Genomic DNA, 20,118 nt, shown 5'->3' on the forward strand with positions numbered 1-20,118 from the left:
TATGGTGCTGCTAGTGATAGACAACTTAATCAGAATGTTACCTGGTGATATGGTGCTGCTAGACAACATACTCAGAATGTTACCTGGTGATATGGTGCTGCTAGACAACATACTCAGAATGTTACCTGGTGATATGGTGCTGATAGACAACATACTCAGAATGTTACCTGGTGATATGGTGCTGATAGACAACATACTCAGAATGTTAGCTGGTGATATGGTGCTGCTAGTGATAGACAACATAATCAGAATGTTACCTGGTGATATGGTGCTGCTAGACAACATACTCAGAATGTTACCTGGTGATATGGTGCTGATAGACAACATAATCAGAATGTTACCTGGTGATATGGTGCTGCTAGTGATAGACAACATACTCAGAATGTTACCTGGTGATATGGTGCTGCTAGACAACATACTCAGAATGTTACCTGGTGATATGGTGCTGCTAGTGATAGACAACTTAATCAGAATGTTACCTGGTGATATGGTGCTGCTAGACAACATACTCAGAATGTTACCTGGTGATATGGTGCTGCTAGACAACATACTCAGAATGTTACCTGGTGATATGGTGCTGATAGACAACATACTCAGAATGTTACCTGGTGATATGGTGCTGATAGACAACATACTCAGAATGTTACCTGGTGATATGGTGCTGCTAGACAACATACTCAGAATGTTACCTGGTGATATGGTGCTGATAGACAACATACTCAGAATGTTAGCTGGTGATATGGTGCTGTTAGACAACATACTCAATGTTACCTGGTGATATGGTGCTGCTAGACAACATACTCAGAATGTTACCTGGTGATGTGGTGCTGCTAGTGATAGACAACATACTCAGAATGTTACCTGGTGATGTGGTGCTGCTAGTGATAGACAACATATTCAGAATGTTACCTGGTGATATGGTGCTGCTAGTGATAGACAACATACTCACATGCAGGTTTTTAATCCCAGATTAAACCTCTATTAGATCTCACATTCAGGTTTTTAATGCCAGATTAAACCTCTCTAAAATCTCACATTCAGGTTTTTAATGCCAGATGAAACCTCTCTAAAATCTCACATGCAGGTTTTTAATCCCAGATTAAACCTCTATTAGATCTCACATTCAGATTTTTAATGCCAGATTAAACCTCTCTAAAATCTCACATTCAGGTTTTTAATGCCAGATTAAACCTCTCTAAAATCTCACATTCAGGTTTTTAATGCCAGATTAAACCTCTCTAAAATCTCACATTCAGGTTTTTAATCCCAGATATTAAACATCTATTAGATCTCACATTCAGATTTTTAATCCCAGATTAAACCTCGATAAAATCTCACATTCAGGTTTTTAGTCCCAGTGATTTAAATCTCTTTAAAAAAAATCACATTCAAGGATTTAAATCCCTTTTTTTAAATCACATCCAAGAGGCTGAGCTCACATGTAAGGTCATTGTGGAAAATAAATAGTGTATTTTGTAAATGTTCTTCGTGTAAAGTGGATTTAGGCCGAATGTTTTTGTTTCATCTGTCCATTTGGTTATCAGAGACTAAAACAGTGTTGCATGCTCTTCATAACGTCCGTCTCTTCCTTGTCGTCCCGTAGATGAAAACGGGGAGGAGTCGGATGAACCTCCCAAAGTGGAAGTCCAGGAGATTAAGGAGACTGACGCGTTCTACTCCAAAAAGTAGGTCTCCTTTTACAGAAACATTATGGGATGCATTATGGGATGTATTATGGGATGCATTATGGGATGCATTATGGGATGCATTATGGGATGTATTATGGGATGCATTATGGGATGCATTATGGAATGTATTATAGCTCTATACATCTAGGATCTGTCTTCGAATTATCCTATGGGATGCATTATGGGATGCATTAGGGGATGCATTAGGGGATGCATTAGGGGATGCATTATGGGATGTATTATGGGATGCATTATGGGATGCATTATGGGATGTATTATGGGATGCATTAGGGGATGCATTATGGGATGCATTATGGGATGCATTAGGGGATGCATTAGGGGATGTATTATGGGATGCATTATGGGATGCATTATGGGATGCATTATGGGATGTATTATGGGATGTATTATGGGTTGCATTAGGGGATGCATTATGGGATGCATTATGGGATGTATTATGGGATGCATTATGGGATGTATTATGGGATGCATTATGGGATGCATTATGGGATGTATTATGGGATGTATTATGGGATGTATTATGGGATGCATTATGGGATGTATTATAGCTCTATACATCTAGGATCTGTCTTCGAATTATCCTATGGGATGCATTATGGGATGTATTATGGGATGTATTATAGCTCTATACATCTAGGATCTGTCTTTGAATTATCCTATGGGATGCATTATGGGATGCATTATGGGATGCATTATGGGATGCATTATGGGATGCATTATGGGATGTATTATGGGATGTATTATGGCTCTTTACATCTGTAGGATCTGTCTTCGAATTATCCTATGGGATGCATTATGGGATGCATTATGGGATGTATTATGGGATGTATTATGGGATGCATTATGGGATGCATTATGGGATGCATTATGGGATGCATTATGGGATGTATTATGGGATGCATTATGGGATGTATTATGGGATGCATTATGGCTCACGGTTGACAGACGCTCTTGCAGTGTTATATTTATATTAGAACTGTACAATGGGGGCGTCAGGGTAGCCTAGTGGTTAGAGTGTTGGACTAGTAACCGGAAGGTTGCAAGTTCAAATCCCCGAGCTGACAAGGTCTGCCCCTGAACAGGCAGTTAACCCACTAGGCCGTCATTGAAAATAAGAATTTTGTTCTTCACTGATTTGCCTAGTTAAATAAATGTAAAAAAAATATCTATATATTCTTATGCTTATGAAACAGTAAATAAAACAGTGAATTAACTCAATGCGTTTGTATTTGTTACACACGTCCAGTATTTTTCAGAAATCTTCCAAACGATGAACTTGACGTTAGTCGTGTGTGTGTGTGTGTGTTCCAGGTGTAAACTGTTCTATAAGAAAGAGACGGAGTTCAAGGAGAAGGGAGTTGGAACGCTGCATCTGAAAACCACCTCAGACGGAAAGACACAGCTGCTAGTCCGCGCTGACACCAACCTGGGTATGTTATTAAACCTGATTGAACCTTATCTAGAGACCGCTGACACCAACCTGGGTATGTTATTAAACCTGATTGAACCTTATCTAGAGACCGCTGACACCAGCCTGGGTATGTTATTAAACCTTATCTAGAGACTACTGACACCAACCTGGGTATGTTATTAAACCTTACCTAGAGACTACTGACACCAGCCTGGGTATGTTATTAAACCTGATTAAACCTTATCTAGAGACCGCTGACACCAACCTGGGTATGTTATTAAACCTTATCTAGAGACCGCTGACACCAGCCTGGGTATGTTATTAAACCTGATTAAACCTTATCTAGAGACCGCTGACACCAGCCTGGGTATGTTATAAACCTTATCTAGAGACTACTGACACCAACCTGGGTATGTTATTAAACCTTATCTAGAGACCACTGACACCAGCCTGGGTATGTTATTAAACCTTATCTAGAGACTACTGACACCAACCTGGGTATGTTATTAAACCTTATCTAGAGACCACTGACACCAACCTGGGTATGTTATAAACCTTATTAAACCTTACCTAGAGACCGCTGACACCAGCCTGGGTATGTTATTAAACCTTACCTAGAGACTACTGACACCAACCTGGGTATGTTATTAAACCTTACCTAGAGACTACTGACACCAACCTGGGTATGTTATTAAACCTTATCTAGAGACTACTGACACCAACCTGGGTATGTTATTAAACCTTATCTAGAGACTACTGACACCAACCTGGGTATGTTATTAAACCTTACCTAGAGACTACTGACACCAACCTGGGTATGTTATTAAACCTTATCTAGAGACTACTGACACCAACCTGGGTATGTTATAAACCTTATTAAACCTTACCTAGAGACTACTGACACCAACCTGGGTATGTTATTAAACCTTATCTAGAGACTACTGACACCAACCTGGGTATGTTATTAAACCTGATTAAACCTTATCTAGAGACCGCTGACACCAGCCTGGGTATGTTATAAACCTTATCTAGAGACTACTGACACCAACCTGGGTATGTTATTAAACCTTATCTAGAGACTGCTGACACCAGCCTGGGTATGTTATTAAACCTTACCTAGAGACTACCGACACCAGCCTGGGTATGTTATTAAACCTTATCTAGAGACCACTGACACCAGCCTGGGTATGTTATTAAACCTTACCTAGAGACCGCTGACACCAGCCTGGGTATGTTATTAAACCTTATCTAGAGACTACTGACACCAACCTGGGTATGTTATTAAACCTTATCTAGAGACTACTGACACCAGCCTGGGTATGTTATTAAACCTTATCTAGAGACCGCTGACACCAGCCTGGGTATGTTATTAAACCTTATCTAGAGACTGCTGACACCAGCCTGGGTATGTTATTAAACCTTACCTAGAGACTACTGACACCAGCCTGGGTATGTTATTAAACCTGATTAAACCTTATCTAGAGACTGCTGACACCAGCCTGGGTATGTTATAAACCTTATCTAGAGACTACTGACACCAACCTGGGTATGTTATTAAACCTTACCTAGAGACTACTGACACCAACCTGGGTATGTTATTAAACCTTATCTAGAGACCGCTGACACCAACCTGGGTATGTTATAAACCTTATCTAGAGACTACTGACACCAACCTGGGTATGTTATTAAACCTTACCTAGAGACTACTGACACCAACCTGGGTATGTTATTAAACCTTATCTAGAGACTACTGACACCAACCTGGGTATGTTATTAAACCTTACCTAGAGACTGCTGACACCAGCCTGGGTATGTTATTAAACCTTACCTAGAGACCGCTGACACCAGCCTGGGTATGTTATTAAACCTTATTAAACCTTATCTAGAGACCGCTGACACCAGCCTGGGTATGTTATTAAACCTTACCTAGAGACTGCTGACACCAGCCTGGGTATGTTATTAAACCTTATCTAGAGACTGCTGACACCAGCCTGGGTATGTTATTAAACCTTACCTAGAGACTGCTGACACCAGCCTGGGTATGTTATTAAACCTTATCTAGAGACTGCTGACACCAGCCTGGGTATGTTATTAAACCTTATCTAGAGACTGCTGACACCAGCCTGGGTATGTTATTAAACCTTATTAAACCTTATCTAGAGACTACTGACACCAGCCTGGGTATGTTATTAAACCTTATCTAGAGACTACTGACACCAACCTGGGTATGTTATTAAACCTTACCTAGAGACTACTGACACCAGCCTGGGTATGTTATTAAACCTTATTAAACCTTATCTAGAGACCGCTGACACCAGCCTGGGTATGTTATTAAACCTTATCTAGAGACCGCTGACACCAACCTGGGTATGTTATTAAACCTGATTAAACCTTATCTAGAGACTACTGACACCAGCCTGGGTATGTTATTAAACCTTACCTAGAGACTACTGACACCAGCCTGGGTATGTTATTAAACCTTACCTAGAGACTACTGACACCAGCCTGGGTATGTTATTAAACCTTACCTAGAGACTGCTGACACCAGCCTGGGTATGTTATTAAACCTTACCTAGAGACTGCTGACACCAGCCTGGGTATGTTATTAAACCTTACCTAGAGACTGCTGACACCAGCCTGGGTATGTTATTAAACCTTACCTAGAGACCGCTGACACCAGCCTGGGTATGTTATTAAACCTTATCTAGAGACTACCGACACCAGCCTGGGTATGTTATTAAACCTTATCTAGAGACTGCTGACACCAACCTGGGTATGTTATTAAACCTTATTAAACCTTATCTAGAGACCGCTGACACCAGCCTGGGTATGTTATTAAACCTTATTAAACCTTATCTAGAGACTACCGACACCAACCTGGGTATGTTATTAAACCTTATTAAACCTTATCTAGAGACTACCGACACCAGCCTGGGTATGTTATTAAACCTTATCTAGAGACTGCTGACACCAGCCTGGGTATGTTATTAAACCTTACCTAGAGACTGCTGACACCAGCCTGGGTATGTTATTAAACCTTATTAAACCTTACCTAGAGACTACTGATACCAGCCTGGGTATGTTATTAAACCTTACCTAGAGACTACTGACACCAACCTGGGTATGTTATTAAACCTTATTAAACCTTACCTAGAGACTGCTGACACCAGCCTGGGTATGTTATTAAACCTTACCTAGAGACTACTGACACCAGCCTGGGTATGTTATTAAACCTTACCTAGAGACTGCTGACACCAGCCTGGGTATGTTATTAAACCTTACCTAGAGACTACTGACACCAACCTGGGTATGTTATTAAACCTTATCTAGAGACTGCTGACACCAGCCTGGGTATGTTATTAAACCTTACCTAGAGACTGCTGACACCAGCCTGGGTATGTTATTAAACCTTACCTAGAGACTGCTGACACCAGCCTGGGTATGTTATTAAACCTTATCTAGAGACTACTGACACCAGCCTGGGTATGTTATTAAACCTTATTAAACCTTATCTAGAGACCGCTGACACCAACCTGGGTATGTTATTAAACCTTATCTAGAGACTACTGACACCAGCCTGGGTATGTTATTAAACCTTATTAAACCTTATCTAGAGACCGCTGACACCAACCTGGGTATGTTATTAAACCTTATTAAACCTTATCTAGAGACTACTGACACCAGCCTGGGTATGTTATTAAACCTTATTAAACCTTATCTAGAGACTACTGACACCAACCTGGGTATGTTATTAAACCTTACCTAGAGACCGCTGACACCAACCTGGGTATGTTATTAAACCTTACCTAGAGACCGCTGACACCAGCCTGGGTATGTTATTAAACCTTACCTAGAGACTACTGACACCAGCCTGGGTATGTTATTAAACCTTATCTAGAGACCGCTGACACCAGCCTGGGTATGTTATTAAACCTTATCTAGAGACCGCTGACACCAACCTGGGTATGTTATTAAACCTGATTAAACCTTACCTAGAGACTACTGACACCAGCCTGGGTATGTTATTAAACCTTATCTAGAGACTACTGACACCAACCTGGGTATGTTATTAAACCTTATCTAGAGACTACTGACACCAACCTGGGTATGTTATTAAACCTTATCTAGAGACTGCTGACACCAGCCTGGGTATGTTATTAAACCTTACCTAGAGACTACTGACACCAGCCTGGGTATGTTATTAAACCTTATCTAGAGACCGCTGACACCAACCTGGGTATGTTATTAAACCTTACCTAGAGACTACTGACACCAGCCTGGGTATGTTATTAAACCTTATCTAGAGACCGCTGACACCAACCTGGGTATGTTATTAAACCTTATCTAGAGACTGCTGACACCAGCCTGGGTATGTTATTAAACCTTACCTAGAGACTACTGACACCAGCCTGGGTATGTTATTAAACCTTACCTAGAGACTACTGACACCAGCCTGGGTATGTTATTAAACCTTATTAAACCTTACCTAGAGACTGCTGACACCAACCTGGGTATGTTATTAAACCTTACCTAGAGACCGCTGACACCAACCTGGGTATGTTATTAAACCTTATCTAGAGACTGCTGACACCAGCCTGGGTATGTTATTAAACCTTTCCTTATTAAACCTTATCTAGAGACCGCTGACACCAACCTGGGTATGTTATTAAACCTTTCCTTATTAAACCTTATCTAGAGACCGCTGACACCAACCTGGGTATGTTATTAAACCTTATCTAGAGACTACTGACACCAACCTGGGTATGTTATTAAACCTTATCTAGAGACTGCTGACACCAGCCTGGGTATGTTATTAAACCTTATTAAACCTTACCTAGAGACCGCTGACACCAGCCTGGGTATGTTATTAAACCTTTCCTTATTAAACCTTATCTAGAGACCGCTGACACCAACCTGGGTATGTTATTAAACCTTATCTAGAGACTACTGACACCAACCTGGGTATGTTATTAAACCTTACCTAGAGACTACTGACACCAGCCTGGGTATGTTATTAAACCTGATTAAACCTTATCTAGAGACCGCTGACACCAACCTGGGTATGTTATTAAACCTTACCTAGAGACTACTGACACCAGCCTGGGTATGTTATTAAACCTTATCTAGAGACTACTGACACCAACCTGGGTATGTTATTAAACCTTACCTAGAGACCGCTGACACCAGCCTGGGTATGTTATTAAACCTTATTAAACCTTACCTAGAGACTGCTGACACCAGCCTGGGTATGTTATTAAACCTTACCTAGAGACTGCTGACACCAGCCTGGGTATGTTATTAAACCTTATCTAGAGACTACTGACACCAGCCTGGGAATGTTATTAAACCTTATCTAGAGACTGCTGACACCAGCCTGGGTATGTTATTAAACCTTATCTAGAGACTACTGACACCAACCTGGGTATGTTATTAAACCTTATCTAGAGACTACTGACACCAGCCTGGGTATGTTATTAAACCTTATCTAGAGACTACTGACACCAACCTGGGTATGTTATTAAACCTTATCTAGAGACTGCTGACACCAGCCTGGGTATGTTATTAAACCTTATTAAACCTTACCTAGAGACTGCTGACACCAGCCTGGGTATGTTATTAAACCTTATCTAGAGACTGCTGACACCAGCCTGGGTATGTTATTAAACCTTATTAAACCTTACCTAGAGACCGCTGACACCAGCCTGGGTATGTTATTAAACCTTATTAAACCTTACCTAGAGACTACTGACACCAACCTGGGTATGTTATTAAACCTTATCTAGAGACCGCTGACACCAGCCTGGGTATGTTATTAAACCTTATCTAGAGACTGCTGACACCAGCCTGGGTATGTTATTAAACCTTATTAAACCTTATCTAGAGACTACTGACACCAACCTGGGTATGTTATTAAACCTTATCTAGAGACTACTGACACCAGCCTGGGTATGTTATTAAACCTGATTAAACCTTACCTAGAGACTGCTGACACCAGCCTGGGTATGTTATTAAACCTTATCTAGAGACCGCTGACACCAACCTGGGTATGTTATTAAACCTTATTAAACCTTATCTAGAGACTGCTGACACCAACCTGGGTATGTTATTAAACCTTATCTAGAGACTACTGACACCAACCTGGGTATGTTATTAAACCTGATTAAACCTTACCTAGAGACCGCTGACACCAACCTGGGTATGTTATTAAACCTTACCTAGAGACCGCTGACACCAACCTGGGTATGTTATTAAACCTGATTAAACCTTATCTAGAGACTGCTGACACCAGCCTGGGTATGTTATTAAACCTTATTAAACCTTACCTAGAGACCGCTGACACCAACCTGGGTATGTTATTAAACCTTATTAAACCTTATCTAGAGACTGCTGACACCAGCCTGGGTATGTTATTAAACCTTACCTAGAGACCGCTGACACCAGCCTGGGTATGTTATTAAACCTTACCTAGAGACTGCTGACACCAGCCTGGGTATGTTATTAAACCTTATCTAGAGACTACTGACACCAACCTGGGTATGTTATTAAACCTTACCTAGAGACTACTGACACCAGCCTGGGTATGTTATTAAACCTTATCTAGAGACTACTGACACCAACCTGGGTATGTTATTAAACCTTATCTAGAGACTACTGACACCAGCCTGGGTATGTTATTAAACCTTACCTAGAGACCGCTGACACCAACCTGGGTATGTTATTAAACCTTATCTAGAGACTACTGACACCAGCCTGGGTATGTTATTAAACCTTATTAAACCTTACCTAGAGACCGCTGACACCAGCCTGGGTATGTTATTAAACCTTTCCTTATTAAACCTTATTAATTTTTTCCCTATTAAACCTTATCTAGAGACCTAGACTGTACTCAGTGGTGTGAAAGATACCAACCTCAGTATGTTATTAAAATATAGAACTTTAATTTACTAAGTCTTATTAAACCTTACTGCATTAAACCGTATTAAACCTTACCGTATTAAACCTTACTGCATTAATCCTTACTAAACCTTACTGCATTAAGCCTTATTAAACCGTATTAAACCTTACTGCATTAAACCTTATTAAACCGTATTAAACCTTACCGCATTAAGCCTTATTAAACCGTATTAAACCGTATTAAACCTTATTAAACCTTACTGCATTAAGCCTTATTAAACCTTATTAAACCTTACTGCATTAAGCCTTATTAAACCTTACCGCATTAAGCCTTATTAAACCTTACCGCATTAAGCCTTATTAAACCTTACTGCATTAAGCCTTATTAAACCTTACTGCATTAAGCCTTATTAAACCTTACTGCATTAAGCCTTATTAAACCTTACCGCATTAAGCCTTATTAAACCTTATTAAACCTTACTGCATTAAGCCTTATTAAACCTTATTAAACCTTACTGCATTAAGCCTTATTAAACCTTATTAAACCTTACTGCATTAAGCCTTATTAAACCTTACTGCATTAAGCCTTATTAAACCTTACTGCATTAAGCCTTATTAAACCTTACTGCATTAAACCGTATTAAACCTTATTAAACCTTATTAAACCTTACTGCATTAAACCGTATTAAACCTTATTAAACCTTACTGCATTAAGCCTTATTAAACCTTATTAAACCTTACTGCATTAAGCCTTATTAAACCTTACTGCATTAAGCCTTATTAAACCTTACTGCATTAAGCCTTATTAAACCTTACTAAACCTTACTGCATTAAGCCTTATTAAACCTTATTAAACCTTACTGCATTAAGCCTTATTAAACCTTATTAAACCTTACTGCATTAAGCCTTATTAAACCTTATTAAACCTTACTGCATTAAGCCTTATTAAACCTTATTAAACCTTACTGCATTAAACCGTATTAAACCTTACCGCATTAAACCGTATTAAACCTTACTGCATTAAGCCTTATTAAACCTTACTGCATTAAACCGTATTAAACCTTACTGCATTAAGCCTTATTAAACCTTACTGCATTACTGCCTTATTAAACCTTACTGCATTAAACCGTATTAAACCTTACTGCATTAAACCGTATTAAACCTTACTGTATTAAACCTTATTAAACCTTACTGCATTAAACCGTATTAAACCTTACTGCATTAAGCCTTATTAAACCTTATTAAACCTTACTGCATTAAGCCTTATTAAACCATATTAAACCTTAAACTGCATTAAGCCTTATTAAACCTTATTAAACCTTACTGCATTAAGCCTTATTAAACCTTACTGCATTAAGCCTTATTAAACCTTACTGCATTAAGCCTTATTAAACCTTACTGCATTAAGCCTTATTAAACCTTATTAAACCTTACTGCATTAAGCCTTATTAAGCCTTATTAAACCTTACTGCATTAAGCCTTATTAAACCTTACTGCATTAAACCTTATTAAACCGTATTAAACCTTACTGCATTAAGCCTTATTAAACCGTATTAAACCTTACTGCATTAAACCTTATTAAACCTTATTAAACCTTACTGCATTAAACCTTATTAAACCTTACTGCATTAAGCCTTATTAAACCTTACTGCATTAAACCGTATTAAACCTTACTAAACCTTACTGCATTAAGCCTTATTAAACCTTATTAAACCTTACTGCATTAAGCCTTATTAAACCTTACTAAACCTTACTGCATTAAGCCTTATTAAACCTTATTAAACCTTACTGCATTAAGCCTTATTAAACCTTACTAAACCTTACTGCATTAAGCCTTATTAAACCTTACTGCATTAAGCCTTATTAAACCTTACTAAACCTTACTGCATTAAGCCTTATTAAACCTTATTAAACCTTACTGCATTAAGCCTTATTAAACCTTATTAAACCTTACTGCATTAAACCTTATTAAACCTTATTAAACCTTACTGCATTAAACCTTATTAAACCTTACTGCATTAAGCCTTATTAAACCTTATTAAACCTTACTTACCTCCAGGTAACATCCTGGTCCAGCCCTCATCAATAACACCCCCCTCTCTCTCTCTCTCTCCTCCAGGTAACATCCTGTTGAACATCATGGTCCAGCCCTCCATACTCTGTTCCAGGATGGGAAAGAACAACGTGATGGTGATGTGTGTTCCTAACCCTGTCGTGGACCACAACAACCCTACCAACCCTGTCGCCATGCTCATCAGGGTCAAAACAGCAGAGGACGCTGATGAACTACACAACATACTGGAGGAGAAGAAAGCTTAGAGGACGAGCCCCCTGGAGGGGTACAGGCTGGCCCCACTCCTCCCTTCTGCCTATCAACTAACCCCAGGGCCAGTCCTGTACCCCTAGCCACCCCAGGTCCAGTCCTGTACCCCTCCACCCCAGGGCCAGTCCTGTACCCCCCTCCACCCCAGGGCCAGTCCTGTACCCCCCTCCACCCCAGGGCCAGTCCTGTACCCCTCCACCCCAGGGCCAGTCCTGTACCCCTCCACCCCAGGTCCAGTCCTGGGCCAGTCCTGTACCCCCTCCACCCCAGGGCCAGTCCTGTACCCCCCACCACCCCAGGTCCAGTCCTGTACCCCTCCACCCCAGGGCCAGTCCTGTACCCCCTCCACCCCAGGGCCAGTCCTGTACCCCCCCTCCACCCCAGGGCCAGTCCTGTACCCCTCCACCCCAGGGCCAGTCCTGTACCCCCTCCACCCCAGGGCCAGTCCTGTACCCCCTCCACCCCAGGGCCAGTCCTGTACCCCCTCCACCCCAGGGCCAGTCCTGTACCCCTCCACCCCAGGGCCAGTCCTGTACCCCCCACCCCAGGGCCAGTCTACCCCAGGGCCAGTCCTGTACCCCTCCACCCCAGGGCCAGTCCTGTACCCCCTCCACCCCAGGGCCAGTCCTGTACCCCCCTCCACCCCAGGGCCAGTCCACCCCAGGGCCAGTCCTGTACCCCCTCCACCCCAGGGCCAGTCCTGTACCCCTCCACCCCAGGGCCAGTCCTGTACCCCCTCCACCCCAGGGCCAGTCCTGTACCCCCTCCACCCCAGGGCCAGTCCTGTACCCCCTCCACCCCAGGGCCAGTCCTGTACCCCCCTCCACCCCAGGGCCAGTCCTGTACCCCCTAGCCACCCCAGGGCCAGTCCTGTACCCCTCTCCACCCCAGGGGCCAGTCCTGTACCCCTAGCCACCCCAGGGCCAGTCCTGTACCCCCTAGCCAGTCCTGTACCCCCCCTCCACCCCAGGGCCAGTCCTGTACCCCTCCACCCCAGGGCCAGTCCTGTACCCCCTCCACCCCAGGGCCAGTCCTGTACCCCCCTCCACCCCAGGGCCAGTCCTGTACCCCCCTCCACCCCAGGGCCAGTCCTGTACCCCCTCCACCCCAGGGCCAGTCCTGTACCCCCTCCACCCCAGGGCCAGTCCTGTACCCCTCCACCCCAGGTCCAGTCCTGTACCCCCTCCACCCCAGGGCCAGTCCTGTACCCCCTCCACCCCAGGGCCAGTCCTGTACCCCCTCTACCCCAGGGCCAGTCCTGTACCCCCTCTACCCCAGGGCCAGTCCTGTACCCCCTCCACCCCAGGGCCAGTCCTGTACCCCCCTCCACCCCAGGGCCAGTCCTGTACCCCCTCCACCCCAGGGCCAGTCCTGTACCCCCCACCTCCACCCCACCCCAGGGCCAGTCCTGTACCCCCCTCCACCCCAGGGCCAGTCCTGTACCCCTCCACCCCAGGTCCAGTCCTGTACCCCCTCCACCCCAGGGCCAGTCCTGTACCCCTAGCCCTCTACCCCAGGGCCAGTCCTGTACCCCCCCTCCACCCCAGGGCCAGTCCTGTACCCCCTCCACCCCAGGGCCAGTCCTGTACCCCTAGCCCCTCCACCCCAGGTCCAGTCCTGTACCCCCCCTCCACCCCAGGGCCAGTCCTGTACCCCCCTCCACCCCAGGGCCAGTCCTGTACCCCTAGCCCTCCACCCCAGGGCCAGTCCTGTACCCCCCCCTCCACCCCAGGTCCAGTCCTGTACCCCCTCCACCCCAGGGCCAGTCCTGTGCCCCTCTACCCCAGGGCCAGTCCTGTACCCCCCTCTACCCCAGGGCCAGTCCTGTACCCCCCTCCACCCCAGGGCCAGTCCTGTACCCCCCTCCACCCCAGGGCCAGTCCTGTACCCCCTCCACCCCAGGGCCAGTCCTGTACCCCCCTCCACCCCAGGGCCAGTCCTGTACCCCTAGCCCCTCCACCCCAGGTCCAGTCCTGTACCCCCCTCCACCCCAGGGCCAGTCCTGTACCCCCCTCCACCCCAGGGCCAGTCCTGTACCCCCCTCTACCCCAGGTCCAGTCCTGTACCCCCCTCCACCCCAGGGCCAGTCCTGTGCCCCTCTACCCCAGGGCCAGTCCTGTACCCCCTCCACCCCAGGGCCAGTCCTGTACCCCTCCACCCCAGGGCCAGTCCTGTACCCCCTCCACCCCAGGGCCAGTCCTGTACCCCCCACCCCAGGGCCAGTCTCCACCCCAGGGCCAGTCCTGTACCCCTAGGGCCCCTCCACCCCAGGGCCAGTCCTGTACCCCCCTCTACCCCAGGGCCAGTCCTGTACCCCCCTCTACCCCAGGGCCAGTCCTGTACCCCCCTCTACCCCAGGGCCAGTCCTGTACCCCCCTCTACCCCAGGGCCAGTCCTGTACCCCCCCCTCTACCCCAGGGCCAGTCCTGTACCCCTAGCCCCTCCACCCCAGGGCCAGTCCTGTACCCCCTCTACCCCAGGGCCAGTCCTGTACCCCCCTCTACCCCAGGGCCAGTCCTGTACCCCCTCTACCCCAGGGCCAGTCCTGTACCCCCTCTACCCCAGGGCCAGTCCTGTACCCCCCCCTCTACCCCAGGGCCAGTCCTGTACCCCCTCTACCCCAGGGCCAGTCCTGTACCCCTCTACCCCAGGGCCAGTCCTGTACCCCCTCTACCCCAGGGCCAGTCCTGTACCCCTCTACCCCAGGGCCAGTCCTGTACCCCTAGCCCCTCCACCCCAGGTCCAGTCCTGTACCCCTCCTCCACCCCAGGGCCAGTCCTGTACCCCCTCTACCCCAGGGCCAGTCCTGTACCCCCCTCCACCCCAGGGCCAGTCCTGTACCCCTAGCCCCTACCCCAGGGCCAGTCCTGTACCCCCCCCTACCCCAGGGCCAGTCCTGTACCCCCCTCCACCCCAGGGCCAGTCCTGTACCCCCTCTACCCCAGGGCCAGTCCTGTACCCCCCCCTCTACCCCAGGGCCAGTCCTGTACCCCCTCTACCCCAGGGCCAGTCCTGTACCCCTCTACCCCAGGGCCAGTCCTGTACCCCCTCTACCCCAGGGCCAGTCCTGTACCCCCCTCTACCCCAGGGCCAGTCCTGTACCCCCTCTACCCCAGGGCCAGTCCTGTACCCCTCCACCCCAGGGCCAGTCCTGTACCCCAGGGCCAGTCCTGTACCCCCTCTACCCCAGGGCCAGTCCTGTACCCCTCCCCCCAGGGCCAGTCCTGTACCCCAGGGCCAGTCCTGTACCCCCTCTACCCCAGGGCCAGTCCTGTACCCCTAGCCCCTCCACCCCAGGGCCAGTCCTGTACCCCCCCCCTCTACCCCAGGGCCAGTCCTGTACCCCCCTCTACCCCAGGGCCAGTCCTGTACCCCCCTCTACCCCAGGGCCAGTCCTGTACCCCCCTCTACCCCAGGGCCAGTCCTGTACCCCCCTCTACCCCAGGGCCAGTCCTGTACCCCCCTCTACCCCAGGGCCAGTCCTGTACCCCTCTCCACCCCAGGGCCAGTCCTGTCCCCCCCTCTACCCCAGGGCCAGTCCTGTACCCCTCTACCCCAGGGCCAGTCCTGTACCCCTAGCCCCTCCACCCCAGGTCCAGTCCTGTACCCCTAGCCCCTCTACCCCAGGGCCAGTCCTGTACCCCCTCCACCCCAGGTCCAGTCCTGTACCCCCTCCACCCCAGGGCCAGTCCTGTACCCCTCCACCCCAGGGCCAGTCCTGTACCCCCTCTACCCCAGGGCCAGTCCTGTACCCTTCTACCCCAGGGCCAGTCCTGTACCCCTCTACCCCAGGGCCAGTCCTGTACCCCTCTACCCCAGGGCCAGTCCTGTACCCCCCTCTACCCCAGGGCCAGTCCTGTACCCCCCTCTACCCCAGGGCCAGTCCTGTACCCCTCTACCCCAGGGCCAGTCCTGTACCCCCCTCTACCCCAGGGCCAGTCCTGTACCCCCCTCTACCCCAGGGCCAGTCCTGTACCCCTCTACCCCAGGGCCAGTCCTGTACCCCCCTCTACCCCAGGGCCAGTCCTGTACCCCTCTACCCCAGGGCCAGTCCTGTACCCCTCCACCCCAGGGCCAGTCCTGTACCCCTAGCCCCTCCACCCCAGGGCCAGTCCTGTACCCCTAGCCCCTCCACCCCAGGGCCAGTCCTGTACCCCCCCTACCCCAGGGCCAGTCCTGTACCCCCCCTACCCCAGGGCCAGTCCTGTACCCCTTGCGCCTCTACCCCAGGGCCAGTCCTGTACCCCCTCCACCCCAGGGCCAGTCCTGTACCCCTAGCCCCTCTACCCCAGGGCCAGTCCTGTACCCCTCCACCCCAGGGCCAGTCCTGTACCCCTAGCCCCTCTACCCCAGGGCCAGTCCTGTACCCCTCCACCCCAGGGCCAGTCCTGTACCCCCTCTACCCCAGGGCCAGTCCTGTACCCCCTCTACCCCAGGGCCAGTCCTGTACCCCCTCTACCCCAGGGCCAGTCCTGTACCCCCCCTCTACCCCAGGGCCAGTCCTGTACCCCTCTACCCCAGGGCCAGTCCTGTACCCCTCTCTACCCCAGGGCCAGTCCTGTACCCCTCTACCCCAGGGCCAGTCCTGTACCCCCTCTACCCCAGGGCCAGTCCTGTACCCCCTCTACCCCAGGGCCAGTCCTGTACCCCTACCCCAGGGCCAGTCCTGTACCCCCCTCTACCCCAGGGCCAGTCCTGTACCCCTCCACCCCAGGGCCAGTCCTGTACCCCTAGCCCCTCCACCCCAGGTCCAGTCCTGTACCCCCCTCTACCCCAGGGCCAGTCCTGTACCCCCCTCTACCCCAGGGCCAGTCCTGTACCCCTCTACCCCAGGGCCAGTCCTGTACCCCCCTCTACCCCAGGGCCAGTCCTGTACCCCTCCACCCCAGGGCCAGTCCTGTACCCCTAGCCCCTCCACCCCAGGTCCAGTCCTGTACCCCCCCCTCTACCCCAGGGCCAGTCCTGTACCCCCCCCCTCTACCCCAGGGCCAGTCCTGTACCCCTCCACCCCAGGGCCAGTCCTGTACCCCTAGCCCCTCCACCCCAGGTCCAGTCCTGTTTATTTTAACCCTCTTTATCCTTGCCTGTCTCACTGACAACTGTCCAATCTGGAATGGTCCCTATTCCCTATCTAGTGCACTACTTTAGACCAGGGCCCTATTCCCTATATAGTGCACTACTTTAGACCAACCATGTCATCTGGAACTAGTGAACTACAAAGGGGATAGGAGGCCATTTTGTCATGTGATGCCAGAGGGGTCGTCTACAACAAGTTTTATATTCACACACCTGGACTAAACTCACCTGTACTAGACACACTGTCACACAGAGACACACCTGGACTAGACACACACCTGGACTAGACACACACCTGGACTAGACACACACCTGGACTAGACACACACCTGGACTAGACACACACCTGGACTAGACACACTGTCACACAGACACACACTTGGACTAGACACACTTGGACCAGACACACACCTGGACTAGACACACCTGGACTCGACACACTGTCACACAGAGACACACCTGGACTAGACACACACCTGGACTAGACACACCTGGACTAGACACACTGTAACACAGAGACACACCTGGACTAGACACACTGTAACACAGAGACACACCTGGACTAGACACACTGTAACACAGAGACACACCTGGACTAGACACACACCTGGACTAGACACACCTGGACTAGACGCACTGTAACACAGAGACACACCTGGACTAGACACACTGTAACACAGAGACACACCTGGACTAGACACACTGTAACACAGACACACACCTGGACTAGACACACACCTGGACTAGACACACCTGGACTAGACACACTGTAACACAGAGACACACCTGGACTAGACACACCTGGACTAGACACACTGTAACACAGAGACACACCTGGACTAGACCCACTTTAACACAGAGACGTACATGTGACCGTTGAAATGTTTTATTTGCATGCGTTGTGTAGCAACACACATTTTTAGTTGTAACATATGGTTGTGTTTATTACTGTGAAAGTCCAACGGGCTCCACTGTCTTGCTCCCGGCAGACATGAGGCTTGTTGAATGCCCCATGTTCATTCATCTTGTTGTGGGGGTTCAGTAACATTCCGTCTAATGGAATACTGCTGCTATAGTTTGAGTTAAGAGACGAGAGGGAAGCAGGCTGATGTTTTAAACGGTTGGCGATACCGTGGTTCTTCTGGTTGTGGACAAGAGGAGACCTTTAATTAAAGTGTGGGAGACTAGTATGACGAGGGAGTGTTTTTTTCTTCCTACCTGCTCTCTGTCCAGCTCTCCGAGGATAACTTGAGGAGTTAAACCGTGTTTTGAAAGGGGTGTGTTGATGAGGGTTCATTTCAAATGGCTCACTATTCCCTATCTAGTGCACTATGTAGGGAATAGGGTTCCCCCCCATAGGGCTCTGGTCAAAAGTAGTGCACTATGTAGGGAATAGGGTTCCCCCCCATAGGGCCCTGGTCAAAAGTAGTGCACTATGTAGGGAATAGGGTTCCACCCCATAGGGCCCTGGTCAAAAGTAGTGCACTATGTAGGGAATAGGGGGTCATTTTAGCTGCAGACCCTTTTATGTTAATGCAAGACTGGGTCAGTTTTAGCAGATAATCTGAGAACTAGATAAACCCTCCCCAACAGCATCTAGTTAATTCTCACCGTTCACTGCCTAAACCTCGTGTTGTCTGTGTTTCTACTGAATGTTTGTTCACATCTTTTTTTTTCTTTGTAAGACTGTATTTATTGTAAAAGATAAATGGAAATATGTTGTGCTGAAGTGAGATTCATTATTTTACCTGTCTGAGTAAATGGACTCCAACTCCCTTCTCTCCTCGTGGAATTACACTCACTCAAAATGGCCGCCGGTTCACCCACAACTGTGTACCTGTCTGAGTAAAAGGACTCCAACTCCTTCTCTCCTTCGTGGAATTACACTCACTCAAAATGGCCGCCGGTTCACCCATAACTGTGTACCTGTCTGAGTAAAAGGACTCCAACTCCCTTCTCTCCCTCGTGGATTTACACTCACTCAAAATGGCCGCCGGTTCACCCATAACTGTGTACCTGTCTGAGTAAAAGGACTCCATCTCCCTTCTCTCCTTCGTGGAATTACACTCACTCAAAATGGCCGCCGGTTCATCCACAACTGTCTCGAAAGGGAATGTCTGCTTCAGTAATTGTCTTTCTTTGGGAATATGTCTCCCTTCACAGCCTCTCAGAGGCATTATAGATATATATTTCTAGAGCTGCTCAAAAGAAGCACACCATTTTGGATGCAGGGAGAGGGCCTGTAAGGTCACACAGTCTGTTTTCCACAAGGCATCATCAGTTGGTGTGAAAGGATGCTCAATCCTTCGTCTCTAGGTTTGGTTGTTTCCAAGTGTCCTGTTTGTCTGTCGCTGAGGTGAGGCGATGCAGCCGTCGCCTGTCTGAAACATTTTGTAGTCATTGATTTAAAATGGGGAATAAATTCATCAACAATTCAACGGGTAGCACTTGTTTTTCTTGTCACTGGTGGTCGGCCGGGTACCGCCTGGTGGTCGTACCTGGTGGTCGGTCGGTACCACCTGGTGGTCGGCCGGGTACCGCCTGGTGGTCGGCCGGGTACCGCCTGGTGGTCGGCCGGGTACCGCCTGGCGGTCGGCCGTGTACCGCCTGGCGGTCGGCCGGTCGGTCGAACACTGAAATATGTACCAGACTCACTTTAAATACATGTCATACTTAGAAGAAGGGTCTGACCTGGTCTGAAGTAG

The 20,118-nt window shown here is 48.1% G+C and overlaps 1 protein-coding gene and 1 long non-coding RNA gene across 2 annotated transcripts; one reads left to right on the plus strand and one right to left on the minus strand.

The window, feature by feature from the left end:
* Positions 1-1,603: 1,603 nt before the first annotated feature.
* LOC135530789 (nuclear pore complex protein Nup50-like) lies at positions 1,604-12,568 on the plus strand (the record flags this gene model as incomplete). The annotated part of the gene is made up of 3 exons (XM_064958973.1): positions 1,604-1,685; positions 3,021-3,139; positions 12,134-12,568. Coding segments are annotated over 3 exons (401 nt in total), but the record flags the coding sequence as incomplete, so codon positions are not given.
* Positions 12,569-18,172: 5,604 nt separating this feature from the next.
* On the minus strand, positions 18,173-18,393 carry LOC135530786 (uncharacterized). Its single transcript, XR_010453896.1, has 2 exons — positions 18,248-18,393; positions 18,173-18,214 (listed from the first exon to the last, which is right to left on the minus strand). It is a non-coding gene; the product is annotated as an uncharacterized LOC135530786 (long non-coding RNA).
* Between the last annotated feature and the right edge of the window lie 1,725 nt (positions 18,394-20,118).

The sequence above is a fragment of the Oncorhynchus masou genome, unplaced genomic scaffold (genome assembly GCF_036934945.1).
Source record: "Oncorhynchus masou masou isolate Uvic2021 unplaced genomic scaffold, UVic_Omas_1.1 unplaced_scaffold_1418, whole genome shotgun sequence".
NCBI classification, from domain to species: Eukaryota; Metazoa; Chordata; class Actinopteri; order Salmoniformes; family Salmonidae; genus Oncorhynchus; species Oncorhynchus masou.